At 43.5% G+C, this 17,469-nt stretch overlaps 1 protein-coding gene and 1 non-coding gene across 2 annotated transcripts; one reads left to right on the top strand and one right to left on the bottom strand.

Annotated features, from left to right (window-relative positions):
• Positions 1 to 639: 639 nt before the first annotated feature.
• Positions 640 to 746, top strand: LOC122072472. Its single transcript, XR_006138486.1, has one exon. It is a non-coding gene; the product is annotated as a small nucleolar RNA R71 (small nucleolar RNA).
• A 15,728-nt stretch (positions 747 to 16,474) lies between these two features.
• On the bottom strand, positions 16,475 to 17,461 carry LOC122072057 (auxin-responsive protein SAUR50-like). The gene has a single exon (XM_042636597.1). The coding sequence runs from the start codon at positions 17,367 to 17,369 to the stop codon at positions 16,890 to 16,892; it is 480 nt and encodes a 159-aa protein (XP_042492531.1). The 5' UTR covers positions 17,370 to 17,461; the 3' UTR covers positions 16,475 to 16,889.
• Between the last annotated feature and the right edge of the window lie 8 nt (positions 17,462 to 17,469).

Below are 17,469 nucleotides of genomic sequence, written 5' to 3'. Positions count from 1 at the left end.
AACCCAGGGGGTTGCTGATAAGATGATAGGAGAGGGGGCCTAGGAAAACTAGCCTGAGGTCCTACATTTGGCTCCAGAAAAGTAGTTGGGGCAAAAGGTTGTTGTCCAAAGGGAGGCCTTTGGGGTCCAGATTGACCTTGACTATGGAAATTGGAAGGCCTTACTTAGTTGCCCTGGTTCCAGGAGAAATTTGGGTGATTTCTCCATCTTGGATTATAGGCGTTACTATATGGATTATTCTAATATAAGGCATTCAGACTTTCATTGGAAGTGCCCCCAGAGGTGTTGGGGCATTCTTCCATAACATGTCTAGGGGACTGGCTCCAATTGCACATCTTAACTATATTGACTGATGATGGCTCTCTAGGAACAATAGCCTCAATCCTTTTGATAAGGCTATCTAAGTGGGCTTCCTTGGCTACTAACCCATCCACAAAATATTCTTTTCCTTCTATGGTTCTTTCACTTTCTTGGGTTGATTCCCACTCACGGGTTTTGTCAGCTAAGTCAAGTAAGAATTTCCATGCCTTTCCTTCATCTGTAAAGGATGTGAATCCCTCAGGGCACATAGACTTTATCATTTTTTTAGTTGGGTAATTAATACCCTCATAAATTATTGGACATAAAAGGCATAAGTCTAGGCCATGATGAGGGCTTTCTTAGAGTAGATGCTTGAATCTCTCTATAAGTTTGGAAAATGACTCACTAAAATTTTACGAAAACTGAAGGATATCACTTCTAAGCTTATTGGTCTTGTGCGTTGGGAAAAAATTCTTAAGGAAGACAACTGTGAATTTCTCCCATGGGGTTATGGAATTTGTGGGTAACTCATACAACCACTTCTTAGCTTGGTCTTTTAATGCAAAAGTGATGAACCTAAGCTTAATAGCATCATCAGAAAGATGTTGGACTTTAATTAGAACACATACCTCTTCAAATTCCCTAAGGAATAGGTATGCATCCTTAGAGTGCAGCCCATGGAAGTGGGGCAACATAGTGATGTACTAAGATTTGAGCTCAAAATTATTAAATCCCACATACCTAAGTTCAATTCTATTGTTAAAAATTTGAAAATGATAGATGCTAAAATAGACGATGAAGATTTGGCCTTATTATTGTTATGTTCTCTACCTTCATCTTATAAGCATTTTAGGGATACCATGATTTATGGTAGAGAGACAATCTCTATTGAGGATGTCAAAATGAATATGCAAAGTAAGCAGAAGATTGATGATGAGTTAATGTCTACTAATAAATCTGATGGTGTTGGTTTGGTAGCTAGAGGGAGAACGAATGAAAGGGGTTCAGATGGTGACAAAAAGAAGGCTAGATCAAAATCTAAGCACAAGAATTTGACTTGCAATTACTGTAAGAAAAATGAGCATATTAAATCTGAATGCTATAAGCTTTTAAATAAGCAGAAAGTAGGTGGTGGTGCTCAAAATCAATAGAAAAGAGATGATTCTGCAGAAGCTAGTATTGCTGAAGGTGAAAGTGAGTCTGATATGTTTTTGGTGACTGATGACAAAGTTAGATCATAGGATAAATGGATTCTTGACTCTAGTTGTTCCTAACATATGTATCCCAATTGTGAATGGTTCTCTACATATGAATCAGTTTGAGGTGGAGTTGTGTTGATGGAAAATTATGCTTCTTATAAGACTATTGGAATAGAAACGATCAATATCAAGATGTATGATGGCATTGTCAGAACCTTGTCTAATGTTAGGAATGTCCCTGATTTGAAGAAGAATCTCATCAGTTTAGGCACTCTTGATTCAAATGGGTGCAAGTATATAGTTGAATGTGGAGTCATGAAGATCAGTAAGGGTGTTCTCTTATTGATGAAAGGAATCAAGGTTGGCAGTTTGTATGTATTGCAGGGTACTACAGTTATTGGGTCTGTAGTAGCAACTTCATCATCTATGTCTGAATCAAATGTCACAAATTTATGGCACATGAGGTTAGGCCATATGAGTGAAAGAGGGATGACATCATTAAGTAAAAGGGGGTTGTTGTGTGGTCAGAGTACAAGAGCAATGGAGTTCTGTGAGCATTATGTGTTTGGGAAGCAGAAAAGAGTCAATTTTAGTACTGATATTCATAGGACCAAGGAAAATTTGGACTACATTCATTCAGACCTATGGGGGCCCTCCAGGGTTGCTTCAAAGGGGGCTAGTGCAAGGTACTTACTTACTTTCATTGATGATTCCTCTAGGAAGGTTTGGGTCTATTTCTTGAAGCACAAAAATGAAGTATTTGTCACTTTCAAACAATGGAAGAGTTTTCTTGAGAAGCAGACTGGGAAAAAAATTAAAAGGCTGAGAATCGATAATGGCCTAGAGTTTTGTGAAGGTGACTTTAATGAGTTCTGCAAAATTGAATGTATTGCAAGACACCATACAGTTGTTAAAACACCCCAGCAGAATGGAGTGGAAGAGCGTATAAATATAACCTTGTTAGAAAATGCGAGGTGTAAGTTATTAAATGCAGGATTAGGCAAGGAGTTTTGGGCAGAAGCAGTTAACACAGCAACTTTGTTGGTGAATCGATCTCCTTGTACAGCTATTGAGTGTAAGACTCCAGAAGAAGTTTGGTGAGGTAAACCTACAGACTACTCAAATTTAAAAGTATTTGGATGTCCTGCTTATGCATAAGTAAATGAAAGGAAGTTGGATCCTAGGGCTAAGAAATGCATTTTTCTTAGGTATGGATCTGGAGTGAAAGGATACAGGTTGTGGTGTCCTGATCCAAAGTCTCCAAAATTTCTTATTAGAAAAGATGTTACTTTTGATGAATCTGCTATGTTGCATCCTAGGAAAGAAGCTCATGTTCATTATGATGAAGGCCAAGAAAAAAATAGAGAGAAGGTGGGGCTTAAAATTGCTGGTTCATCTTCAAACAAAGCACAATCTACTTCAGTTCAGATGCCTATTTTTACTAAAGGAGATGATACTCAGGAGAATCAAGAAAAAGAGCGGTACAACATTGCCAAGGATAGACTAAGGAGGAATATTAGACAACCATAAAAGTATGAGCATGCTGAATTTGTTGCTTATGAATTGTCTGTTGCAGATACAATTGAAAATAGTGAGTCTGCAACATATTCTGAAGTTGTTACTTCAATTGTTTCTACAAAATGGTTGATTGCCATGAATGAGGTGATGGAATCTCTTCATAAAAATCAAACTTGGGAGCTTGTCAAGCCTAGAACAGGGAAAAAAATTATTGGTTGCAAATAGGTCTTCAAGAAGAAGGAATCTGCCTCAGGTGTTGAAGATGCTAGGTACAAGGCATGTTTGGATGCAAAGGGCTACAGTCATGTACAAGGAATTGATTTTAATAATGTTTTCTCACTTGTTATTAAGCATAGTTCTATTCGTGTCCTACTTGCTTTAGTTGCTATGTATGATTTGGAGTTGGAGCAACTTGATGTGAAAACAGCATTCTTGCATGGTGAACTAGAAGAACAGATTTATATGCATCAACCTAAAGGGTTTGTTATTGAAGGTAAGGAGGACCATGAGTGCTTGTTGAAGAACTCCCTATATGGTTTGAAACAGTCTCCTAGACAGTGGAATAAAAGGTTTGATTCAGTTATGGCTAGTTTTGGATACTCCAGGTGTCAATATGACTGTTGTGTTTATTTCAGAAAGCTCTCTGATGGGTCATTCATATATTTGTTGCTTTATGTTGATGATATGTTGATTACAGCAAAAGATAGAAATGAGGTCAACAAGTTGAAGGAACAACTAAGTTCTGAATTTGAGATGAAAGATTTGGGGGCAACAAGGAAGATCCTTGGTATGGAGATCAAGAGGGATAGAAAAGCAGGGAAGTTGTGGCTATCTCAACAGAAGTACACTGAGAAGGTATTGAATCATTTTGGCATGAAATATGCCAAACCTATAACTACTCCTCTTGCAACTCATTTTAGACTTTCAACTGCTCTATCACCTAAGACAGATGAAGAGGTGGAGTACATGTCACGTGTTTCATACTCTAGTGCAGTTGGCTCCATTATGTATGCTATGGTTTGCACTCGTCCTGACATTTCACAAGCTGTCAATGTGGTGAGTAGATATTTGTTATGTCAAGGTAAAGCTCATTGGGAAGCAATGAAGTGGATACTTACGTACTTGAAAGGGACCTTTGGTGTTTGTTTGGAGTTTGGGAGGAATGGTGATAATTTATCTGGTTATGTTGATTCAGATTATGCAAGTGATCTTGACAAGAGGAGGTCACTCACAGGCTATGTATTTACTCTTGGAGGACATACGGTTAGTTGCAAAGCTACTTTACAGGCTACAGTTGCATTATCTACTACTGAAGCAGAGTATATAACAGCGACTGAGGCAATTAAAGAAGCTATTTAGCTTATAGGTTTGTTGGGAGAACTCAACATGGATCATGGGGTGATTGTTGTCCATTGTGATAGCCAGAGTGTTATTCATTTGATAAAAGATCTAATGTATCATGAGAGGACAAAGCACATTGATGTTTGGTATCATTTCATAAAAGAGATAATTGCTCAAGGTAATATTCAAGTGTTGAAGATTGGTACTGAAGACAATCAAGCTGATATGTTGACTAAGCCTTTGTGTGTTGGTAAGTTCGAGTATTGCTTGAACTTACTTGGTGTTTGCCATGTTTGAGTTCAGCCCTTTGGAGGGCTATTGGAGAAGATGAAGATATTATCTATTTTTTTATTTGTTGGAGGAGAATTCAAGCCAAGGTGGAGATTTGTTAAGTTTGTCTCGAATTCTTGACCCGTTTTGAAGATTGACCTGATCCGACATATTTTGGTGGCGACCCTAATGGAAAGTTTTTCTGAGATCTGTGATGGAAGCAGAGGAGTTAGGCTAATAGGCCCAAGCCTGGAGCCCATCACTGATCTCGTATGGGAGTGCGGGGGCATAGCACCCGCGGCATGGTTAGACCGGATCGACCGCGACCTGATGGGTCGACCCGCGACTTAGAGTATATATATTGTACTATTTCTTGTTGAGAAAGTCATTGTAATTTGGGGTTTTTCGAGCTAAGGTTTCAAGGCAAGTTTTCTCGCCACTGGTTGGATCTAATCTCTCTTCTGCATAGTGAAACATCTTCTTCTTCACTCAAGGATGTAGCACACCACCCTGGTGTGTGAACCTCGTTAAATCTCTGTGTCGTTTGGATCTATTGTCTCTTTATTTTTTGTATTTCTTGGTGTTTGATCTAACAGGAAGTAACATACTCCTCCTGGGCAATAATTTCCTCTTCTCTTTTGTGCTTCCTCTCGACTCTAACAGCAAGTGGAAGGCCATCCTTGGATGACTCAGCTATAGTATGTTAAGGAGGAAGTTCCCCAATAGGGTGTTCTTCATGCTCGACCTCAAGGTAGTCTCCTAGACCATTGGAAGGATCATTTCCATCCCTTTCATCAATACCCTCTTCCACATCAAGATCGGTGAGGATGTGAATCATGTAATTGCGATCCATGGGAGCTATCAAAAATACGTATAAGAAAGTGAGGTCATTGGCAAAAATTATAAAAACAGAAAACCCAGACCAACAACAACTGATGGAAGGGCTTACCCGGACTCAAACCATACCTCAACGAGTATTAGTCTTTAGACAGCTGAGAAGCAAAGACTACCCGAACAAGCTTAGTCAACAACGTCAAGACCTCCTCTTCATCATCCCAGAGAGTGGACTTCTTGTTTGCCTTACCCGTGTTCACCAACGACCATCTGGTCGATATCTCATAAGGGTGGGAAGGTCGCATAAAGATTAAGCTATCCTTCCACCGAGGGATTGAGGTCGGTAAAAAATTGATAATCTGATGCATCATACTACGATGCCTAAAGTAAAACCACCCCGGGAAGTTGTTATGACCAGAAAGAGAATATACACTGATGAATAATCGAAGAGTGGGCTCTCTTTTCAATCCTTCAGGTGAACATAAAAACCCAAAAGGCTCTTCCATGAGTTTGGGACTAACTGAGAAGGGACAATACCATAATGCCTTAATATTTGGCAAGCAAATGGAGCTAAAGGAAGACGAAGACCATTGAGGGCATGCTCATATAGACATATTTCTCCTTCTCTGGCACTGTTAGCCCTCTCCCCCACGTTAGGAACCCAAAACTTCACAGAATCTGAGATATAGTAAGTACTACAATACTTCTCCAAATCTGCAGGAGAAACCCTAGACTAAACCTGGCGATCGTAAGATCACTCCTGTTATAACAAAAAGTAATCTCGTCGTGACCCTTTTTTGAGGGGACAGCCTTCTTGACAGGAGTCCGACGAGAACTACTACTGCCACTACGAGGGGTGAGGACATAAGGGATCCTAGTAATAGATTCAGACCTACCCCCGGACTCAGACGTTGTTCTAGAACCCATGAAAAAGAAAATCCCAGAATGAACAAAATTTACAAAAAGAAAAGGAAGAATAACTTACCAGATATATAGAGATAGGGATTTCAGAGAAAAGGGCACTAACGAAAGCTACTACCAGAAAAAATAGCAAATGAAGAGAGAGAGACCACCGCAACTGGAATGAAGCAAGCAACATGTATGGTTACGCCCTGTGAAGAGTCATTTAAATCAGATCAGGACCATTGCATTGGTATCAATACACGTGTCACCCCTGAAGGTGGTATTTCACGGAATTGTACCAGATCCGAATTGCAGACAATTTTTTTTCGTTACGCAGGGGCCTTTGAACTTTTATAAATAAGCATGTTCATCTCTCGAGTGGGAAAGAAACAGGATCTCAAAACCCCAAGGAAAGCACAAAACTACCCCAATGCAATTATGACCCTAGGATGAGGATATCCCAATGGCTCAGATGGTAAGATTACATAAATCCAAATAGTAGAACGGATATCCAACAGTGTAGTGACACGTACCCCATCACACCCATCTCACTGCCACAGAGCATGAGTTCGAGATGTTAATCATGCCCATTCATTGAGAAAAGCATTTATTATATGTAACCGACATAGGATGGCATAAGAACAGACGGGCCTTACAGTGAAGAGGATGATTCTTTGGTACTCCCTCAAGTCCCTTGTTCTAGGAACGCAAGGGATTGGGGGGGTGGACATATGATGTACCAGAATAAATACGTCGTACCATGACCTATAGTCATTGGTCGCCAAGCGCCATATTCGGAGTAAACAGACCCGACCATAAGGGTCGATTGTACAAAATATGACCATACCAGGAATTAACGTCCATTACTATGATCCAGAAGCACTTGCATCCCACACCATATGAAGAGAGAGCCCACGTCAGTATAACCATCTTTTGATCCATGCTCCTTGACCAATGAGGGCTAGACAATTATTAACCAGCCCACGATCAGGATAAGCCATGGTTAAGTTAATCATTACGAAGATAGCTCAGCCACAAGTGGAAAGCAACCACCAATCAACAAAGAGTCTATATCAACCATGAAAGGGACAGGCCAGCCAATGAGAGAAAGGGAGGAATTGAAATAAAAGGGGCACGTATCGGAGCAGAGAGGTAAGACTCTAATCACAGAACTAAAGATGGTAGAGCTTTTCCATTCTTGAAAGAACTCTGACTTAGGCATCGGGCCTTCTTTCCGGAGTTCTTTTCAGGCCAATTTCTAATCTGTGTTGTGTAGGTTTTAGCTGAGAGGAATAATCTTGCACTAATAGATACAAATGAGGGAGAGGTTGGTAGTTGTCAGAATTGGGTAGTGATGAGGCAAAATATGTCCCCTTCCTCAGCACGGCTGAAGCGTGTATGCAAACCTGAACAGGACTAACCTACCACCTCGGCCTCCATCATGCCGTTCTGCCACCTCGGCCTCCATCAAGCCATGCTATCACCTCGACTTCCATCATACCGTGCTACCACCTCGGCCTTCATCTGTCCGTGCTTCTATCTTAGCCTCCATCATGCCGCGCTGCCACCTCGTCCTCCATCCTGCCATGCTATCACCTCGACCTTCATCCGACCGTGCTGCTACCTCGGCCTCCATCCGACTGTGCTGCCACCTCGGCCTCCATCATGCTGTGCTACTACCTCGGCCTCCATCAGGCCGTGATACTAGTCACCTTGGCTCATCACAGTCAAGGAGGCCAGAAACGTGTTTTCGTCCACCCCTACATTCAAGGAATGTAATCCCTATTCCGGGGGACAGGACTCTATCCTCTACACGTCATCATAGACATCACACGGTTGGCCTTTCCGAGATAAGAGGGGAATATGGAATATTCTCAAAATCACAGAGCCACTCCCCTTGAGGACTCCACACCTAAACAGGACTCTTCACAATTGCCTCCCACTTGCCCTCCATCAGCAGCCTATAAATACCAAGGTAAGCCTCCATCATGGGGGATCGGTCACTCACTTCTTTTACTGAAAAAGCTCTCTTGAGAATCTGCTATGGAAAGATCTGACTTAGGCATCGGAGAGTCCCCTGTCGGGTCAGGCGGGCTCTCCCCTGTCATCTCTTTTGTGCAGATCGGCCAAAGCACCAGGAACTATAGGGAAGATCGTCCAGTCAATTTTTTTTGCATCAGATTGGCGCTGTCCATGGGAAACTATTACAAAAAGTCACCTTGGACCAATGCAATTAAGGAGTGAGAAGGTCATTTCTTCAACGACAATGCGAGTAAGATCCACTCGTGAAGTACCACTTGGATGTCCCCATTCACTACAAATGGCAGAGTAGGAAAATGTCCCAACAGAGACCCCTCCACAAGGACCCAGCAAACCAGGCCTGATGCGCAAGTTGCCCAAGGAGAGGTGGATCAGTGCGAGCAGAACCCTCAGCTATCTCGCCATGTCCCATCATCCCGGGTAACTCACCCGAACATGGAAGAGCAGATGCAGAGCTTGCAGCTGTAGGTATTAGCTACAAACGCACTGGTGTGGGATTTCATACGTCAGTTCAGCTCGGCACTTCCAGTGCCACACGTTAGTTTAGCTCAGCCACCTAGGCCTGTTCTGAGCAGACATCTCAACGATGAATCTCCTGACAATAGTGTCACCCCTCAATCAACAGCAAGAAGGGGGTCGGCCAGAATTTCATGCACTGTTCATTCGATACCACCCCGCTCTCTTACTGAGGGGTGTAGGAAAGGTCCCGTCCATGCCCAGAATGGGAGAGCTCGTCGTTCCGTGCATCACCGTCACCGGAGCCCAGAGACATATGATACTCATAGATCCCCACCCCGGACAGGAAGACGCCAACTGTCACCTCAAAGACTCAGTAGAGGCGCACGTCCGCACAGAGAAGAACAAGAAAACTACCAGAGGCCAGCTCGGCAAGATCGACCCCACCCAAGTCAGGGCTCGCCCATCAGGCCGACCAGAGGCGCACCACGACAAAGACACCAAGGCCGAGGAAGAAGCCCCAGAAGAGGCAAAGGGGCACGCAGATCCCCGGATCGTCGAGCCGAGGAGAGAAGAGACGACCTTGAGAGCCGCATCCAGTGACTCACTGAGCGAATAGAAGGAATGCAGAGGCAAGGGCACAAGGCCAACATAGCTGTAACTCCGACCCATAATGCACTATCCGACGAACTGATAGACGCCAAGCTGCCCTAAAATTTCGTTATACCCATCTTCAATAGATATGACGGTACCACAGATCCCTATGATCATCTGCTGTACTACAGCTCGGCCATGGCGGTTCACAGTAGGTCAGACGCCATTCTCTGCCGAGATTTCGTAGCCTCATTAAAAGGAGTTGTGCTGGTGTGGATGTCAAACTTACCGCCACAGTCCATCCACAGCTATGAAGAGCTGACGAGAGCGTTCCTCACACGTTTCCAAGCAAGTATGAAGCAGAAGCAAACTACGTAAAACGTGATGAACATGAGGCAGGGAGCAAAGGAGACTATAAGGGAGTTCCTTGCCTGATTCACCAAGGCGACACTAGAGGTAAAAAACCTACCCGAAGGAGTGGCGTATAGCACGTTGTGCAACGTGGTAATACACCCTGATCTGGTTCAGTCTCTGGCCCTGGACTTATCAAAAACGATGCCCGAACTATTGAGACGGTGATCAGGCAGAGAAGGAGAGGAAAAGGACTTTGGGACCTAGGGACGACTCTCGCGAGCCGAAGAAAAATAGAACAGATCGGCCTCTTGACACAACTGAACCTGAGTGGTATGAACTTGATCATTTCTGAACAAACCTGCTCTTAGAGATCCAAAATCAGAAGTACTTTTGCTGGCCCAGGCCAATGACAGCTAAACCAGAGGAGAGGAACCCCAATCGGTATTGTCGATACCACCGAGACCATGGATATGACACTGAAGACTGCAAGTCTCTGGAAAGGGAAATTGATGAGCTCATCAAGGCTGGATACCTCAATCAGTATTTGAAGCAAAAATATGGTGGGAACTGGCCCAAGCCAAGGAGGGATGATGCCATGCCAAGCCGAGATAAGCCTGAGCCATCCAAGGACCCAGCCACAGACTGAGCTGACACTTACGACAACCAGCCCATGGGTCCAATCATCCTAACAATCATGGGTGGACCCACGGTAGAATCAGTCAGAAAATCCAAAGCACACGCGCGGTTCGTATGCATCACAGAACAACCTGTTACAGCACTCAGAACAGATCCACCCATTACGTTCTCTGACAGAGATCTGGAAGAGTTAAACTGGCCTCACAATGATGCTGTCGTGATTCAATTAGTGGTGGCCAACCACCCCTTCCACAGGGTCCTAGTGGACACGGGAGCCTCCGTTGACCTCATATCATACGAAGCTTTCGTAAAATTGGGGCTTGGCATGGGGGCCTTAAAACTAGCCCTAGGACCCTTGTACGGATTTTTAGGCATACCAGCAGAGCTAGAGGGAGTTGTTGACTTGCCTGTAACCATCGGACAAGGAGTTCAAACAGCTACAACCATGGTCTCTTTTATAGTTGCCAAGATTGCCTCACCCTATAATGCAATCCTTGGCCGACCTGGTCTCAATGGTCTTGGGGCGATTGTGTCTACTAAGCACATGAAGGTCAAATTCCCAACCAGCAATGGAGTCGGGGAATGTAAGTCCAGCCAGAAGGAATCCTGGGAATGCTATGCCAACTTCATAAAACCTGTCAAGAAACCATGCTCGGGCCTAGCATGTATGGTAGAAATTATTGATTGCCAAGATGAAAGCCTCTTGACCAGAGCCGAGCTAGTTGAACAGCTACTTACTGTCCCAATCACTGAGGCTAGTAGACACTTTTATCAGTAGACAATGTTATCGGTAGATTGTATTGAAATCCCATCGATTCGGTGTCAGTCTTGTAGATTTTATACTTTCCGCACCTTAGCTTCCATATCTTAGTTATTCAATTTTTATCACGAAGCAAATTATATTCTATTTCGAAGCAAGGTATTTGTCCCAAGTGCATACCACACATCAATATACTATGAAGCTTCTCTCAAATATCTGACTCTTCTAAGACTGAGTACAGCTCGTCGGCATCAACGACCTTAACCACTAAGGCATAAAGACTGAGCTCCAGCTCGGCACCACAAGACCAGACCCTAGTTTGGCGACTCAAAAGACCTTAACCAGTAAGGCACGAAGATCGGGCCCCAGCTCAGCAGCATCTAAGACAGAGCTCTAACTCGGCAAGACAAGACCAGACCCTAGTTTGGCAACTCAAAGACCTTAACCAGTAAGGCACAAAGACCGAGCTCAAGCTTGACACCACAAGACCAAACCCAAGTTTGGCGACTCATAGACCTTAACCAATAAGGCACAAAGACCGGGCCCTAGCTCGGTAGTAACTAAGACCGAGCTCAAGCTTGGCACCACGAGACCAAACCCAAGTTTGGTGACTCAAAGACCTTAACCAATAAGGCACAAAGACCGGGCCCTAGCTCGGTAGCAACTAAGACCGAGCTCAAGCTCGGCACCACGAGACCAGACCCAAGTTTGGCGACTCAAAGACCTTAACCAATAAGGCACAAAGACCGGGCCCTAGCTCGGTAGCAACTAAGACCGAGCTCAAGCTCAGCACCACAAGACCAGACCCAAGTTTGGTGACTCAAAGACCTTAACCAGTAAGGCACAAAGACCGGACCCCAGCTCAGCAGCAACTAAGACAGAGCTCAAGCTCGGCAACACAAGACCAGACCCTAGTTTGGCAATTCAAAGGCCTTACGAACTACGGCATGCAAGCCTGAGCCCTGACTCGGCACCTCAAGCCCTTACGCACTAAGGTATTCAAGCCAGAGCCCCGGCTCGGCACCTCAAGCCCTTAAGCATGAAGGCATTTAAGTCTGAGCATGGCTTGGCACCTCAAGACCTTACATTATAAAGCATGCAAGCCCCAGTTCTGACTCGGCACCACAAAAGACCTTAACGTAAGGCATACCAAAAGATTGAGCCCCAGCTCGGCACCACTATGGCTAGTCCAAGGCTTAGCGCCTCAAGGCCACACTCAGACAACTGTACTTATCCTTATTCTTCCAAAAAGTTACTCATTTCGATCCGTGCCCGAAGCACAGGAAAATAAATAAAGAAGCACAAGAATACTGAGAGATGAAGACATCAAAATATATTTTTCATTCACCAAAAATGGGAAAAAAGCCACGAAAGTACATCACTACCGAAGGAGACATCTACATAAATATAAATATATATAAGGCTAATCTCGGGGGGCGGATCCAAGGTCCTAGCTCAGCACAAGAAAATCCTTCAAGTCGGATCACCTCTTCACCAACATCGATCGAGCCGCAGAGCTGCACCAAAGTAGCAAGGACAGGAACGCGCTACTCGTAGTCCGTTAGATTGTGGCCTGGCATCTTACTCAGGATGAACCAGATGGCATCATCCGAGCCAACCTAAAACGAATCAATGTTCACGTCATCCAACCACTTCTGATCGGCCTAGGGGGTTCAGCCACCTCGTTTGCCTCTAGCACAGCCCAATGTTGCCTTTCCAATTTGCCAACCCTAGCTACGAGCTCCTCCTCCTTGCGAGCGCCCTGAGTCTCGGACAACTCATCCTAGAGAGCATCATTCTCCTTTAAGTTGCTGTTAGCATTGAGCTGCTTAGCAACCTCCTGTTCCAGTTCTCTAGTTATCAACCCGACATCATTGGCACGGACCTCCTCAGATCGGGCCATTTTCTTCTCAACCTCCAGTTGGCCTGTGATCTTGTGCGGCTCCCCATGAAGGCGCTTTTCCTCCTTTGCCTTCGAACAAGCGACAGCCACATCCTCGAACCATTGAGCAGCCTCGGCTGAGAAAGTGAAGCAGCGCATTTAGCATCGATTTAAATGCTCTAGCAAGTCGATTCGATCTACTAGAGCGGGGTTTTGGTGATGAGGCAAAATATGTCCCCTTCCTCAGCACGGCTGAAGCATGCATGCAAACCTGAACAGGACTGACCTACCGCCTCGGCCTCATCATGCCGTGCTGCCACCTCAGCCTCCATCAGGCCGTGTTGTCACTTCGGCCTCCATCAGGCCGTGCTGCTACCTTGGCCTCCATCAAGTCATGCTATCACCTCGACTTCCATTATGTCGTGCTGCCACCTCGGCCTTCATCCGACCGTGCTGCTACCTCAGCCTCGATCATACCGTGCTGCCACCTCGGCCTTCATCTGACCGTGTTGCTACCTCGGCCTTCATCCGACCGCGCTGCTACCTCGGCCTCCATCCGGTTGTATTGCTACCTCGGCCTCCATCATGCCGTGCTGCCACCTCGACCTCCATCAGGCCGTGATACTAGTCACGTTGGCTTGACACAATCAAGGAGCCCAGAAACGTGTTTTCGTCCACCCCTACATTCAAGGAACATAATCCCTATTCCGGAGGATAGGACTCTATCCTCTACACGTCATCATAGACATCACACGGTTGACCTTTCCGAGATAAGAGGGCCTGGAATATTCCCAGAATCACAGAGCCACTCCCCATGAGGGCTCCATGCCTAAACAAGACTCTTCACAATCATCTCCCACTTGCCCTCCATCAGCAGCCTATAAATACCAAGGTAAGCCTCCATCATGGGGGATCGATCACTCACTTCTTTTACTGAAAAAACTCTCTTGAGCATCTGCTTTGGAAACATCTGACTTAGGCATCGGAGAGTCCCTTGTTGGGTCAGCCCGACTCTCCCCTGTCATCTCTTTTGTGTAGGTCGGTCAAAGCACCAGGAACTGCAAGGAAGATCGTCCGATCAATTTTTTTCGCATCAGGTAGCAGTGTTGTAGGGAAAATTGGGGTAGTGGTTTTTGAAGTTGGGTTGAGGTCTCCCAGCTATTGGATTGAAGAATGCTAGGTCGCACATGCAAGGGTCATTGCGCGATCTCCTCATCAGAGAGGAGTTCAATTGGGAGGAGGGTGGGACATGGGCTAGGTTGTAGGGGAGGAGGGAGTGGTGTTCCTTCTTTGAGAGAGAGAGAGAGAGAGAGAGAGAGAGAGAGAGGTGTTGGGGGTAATTTTGGTAGCTTGTTTAGCTTTTTTTATTGATATGGGGATTTGATAAATCTTTTTAACATTGGAAGTTGTAATATAAAACATAATTTTAACCTATCAATGTTGTAAAATATTTTTATATCTAGTAGATCTACGTAATTCCCCTAATTATATTCCATATTAACATATATATATATAGTATATCTATATAAGGGTCTAGTATATATTATTGCAAAAATATAGCATATTATATTATCTAAAATACAATATGGTATTCATAGTTGGGTCGTATAATGGAGAAAGTGTAGGGAAAGTTTTCCGTCATTTGTTAGTTTTTGCCAAAACAGGAAGTTGCAACAAAGATTAGTATAGACTTTAAACAAGTAGAAAACACAAAACAAGTCATAAAATGTGACATGCCACAAATGAGGACAAAAAATCCTAATCTAAAAATGCATGAAAAAAAATAATAATAATAAAGATACCTAAATTTGTGCTAAGGAACCATTGTAGATGATGAAAACCCTATTATCAATGATGAAAATATGACAAAATAAAAGTGAGAATTCCTATACAATAAAGTATGGAAAATGTACTAAAACGCCTCTAGGACCCAAACAAGCATAGAAAATCCATTTTTAGATTAAATCAATGGTAAAACTCATGAACTAATGAAAACAAATATTATAAAAGATGGTAAAACAAATGATAATAACATTGAAAACATGGTTTTGAAGGTCATAACACGAAGATCATGACTAATCATAGAAAATTGGCAAAACAACTACTCTACCATTGAAAAACATGAAGGAAAACACTATGAAAACAGAACACCCAATTTTTTTAACTTTTCATAATCAAAACTATGGTTTCGGCTTCAATTTTTAGTTCTGGTTTTAAATTGACACCCCTAACTTCGGGGATTGAAAAATGAAAAATTTTCTCAAGGCCCCAAACCATAATTTAAAGAAATTCAACTCCCTCCCAAAAAAAAAAATATCATTTTTATTATTTATGGAATTAGTTTACTTGGGTTGATAAAGCTCTTGTATTAAAGAGTTCAAATCTAATCAATCTGCTTCTCCCAACCAAACCACAGTTAAGATGTCACTTGTCTCATCATTAAAGCTTAAAACATAAGGGGGCATTAGTTAAGAGTATTTGGCCTCCCAACTAAAAGGAAACAACAAGCATGGAATATAAGGTGTGCGGATCCTCTATAGTGTGCTACACGACGTAGCATAGATCCAAGGGCTAGGAGCATCTTGGGCTGTAGATTCAAACCTTGGGCTGTGTCTGAAGGCTCCCAGCACTTAGATCTGCAGTACAAGTTGAAGCGTGTTATAGATGACCCTGATCCAAGAGATGAAGGCTGCCGTCGGTGTGGTGGTGCGGTAAGCATCGGATCGTTGAGATGACATCGACACGTGCCCCGATATCGTTCTGATCATCGGATGCTCGCCGCACCGCTGCATCCCCGAGAGAATTTTTTTCGAGAGGTAAAAGGGGCCGGGGACAAAAATTGCAAAGAGTAATTGATTAACGGAGAAAGGTACAATCGAGGTGAAAACTTTTGTGATATTTCATTTAAAAGAAAGACATCATAAATCATTGCAACAAAACAAATAAAGAATCATTTCTACAAAAATAACAATAAGTAGGGAATCCCATGAAGACACCACCAAGATATGCTTTCGGTGTTGTGTGCTATCTCGTGTGGCAGAGACATTTTGCGTGCGAGATTTGTGGCTAACTGATATCTGTTAGAGAGAGAGAGAGAGAGAGAGAGAGAGAGAGAGAGAGAGGAAACATACGGGTTGAAATCGTCTACAATTCCGATCTCGTACAATTCCGTGCAATACCACCTTCAGGCGGTGACACGTGTATTGATACCAATACAATGGTCCAGATCTGGTACAACTAATAAAACATTAAATCAGTGAAAATGCATTTAAATCAGATCTGGACCATTGTATCGGTATCAATACACGTGTCACCGCCTGAAGGTGGTATTGCACAGAATTATACAAGATCAGAATTGCAAACGATTTTTTTCCGAAACATACAGAATAACCTAAAAAGTTAGCAAATAAAAATTAAATTTCTGAGATACAGAATCCTCAACGTCATTGTTCTTATTTTTTGTTTTTTTGGTAGAATCATATGGTATCCTCTAAAACCCTAGAAAGTTTAACAGCTAAACATCTCATTGAAACCCACCATTCAAGATTTGGGGCATGGATGGTTCAAAAATGAAAAAGTGCAAAAAAAAAAAAAAAAAAAAAAAACCCCTCTTACCAGATCTCAGATTGCTTCTTTTACAATCCTTTTTATCCCTCCCTAATCCTAAACGAACCCACCACCATGGAAGACCATCCGAGTGAAAAAGGAAGGGGGATGGGGATTAAACTAGAACCAAGATCATCATCAAACCTTAGGTTTCTGCAACAAGGGTGTATTCCATCGCAAGAGTTGTTCATCATCATCAAACCCTAGCTTTCTGCAACAGGGGAGTAAATCCACTGGAAGAGTTGTTCCTTTGCTTACAGGAATCAAGACCCACTTCAGAGAACATCTTCAAGAACTCATCCAACTCCAACTTCTTGAAGCTTTGTTCATCCTTCTCAAGAGCTTTCAGAAGTTCTTTTAAAAAGCCCACTTCGCAAGGCAAAACGAGGCCTCCATGGGACTGATACCCGAATTCCTCTTCGGCTTTCTGGAGCAGAGAAATGAAGACCGGGAGGTTGAGGAAACGGGTTAGGATCACGAACCGCTTCCGCTCTGGTCCAACGTAGACGGCAAGGAAACCGGCAGGAATATGGCGAGAGGAACCGGAGTTGGAATCCAATTCTGGGACAGAGAGTTCTGATCGGCATCTAAGGCTCATTGCCTTCCAACGCTTCATCACTTGTTTCAGTCGAACGATTTGGCGAACCTTTTCGACCTTCTTAGTGGTGCTCGCCATTAAAGTAACAGAGAAAGAGCTCGCTATGTCTTAGAGAAAGAGAAGAAAATCACGAACACGAGAGAGAGAGAGAGAGAGAGAGAGAGAGAGAGAGAGAGAG

The sequence above is a fragment of the Macadamia integrifolia genome, chromosome 2 (assembly GCF_013358625.1).
Source record: "Macadamia integrifolia cultivar HAES 741 chromosome 2, SCU_Mint_v3, whole genome shotgun sequence".
Taxonomy (NCBI): Eukaryota; Viridiplantae; Streptophyta; class Magnoliopsida; order Proteales; family Proteaceae; genus Macadamia; species Macadamia integrifolia.
Note: the sequence above shows the minus strand (reverse complement) of the source record. Positions and strands in the feature narration are given on the sequence as shown.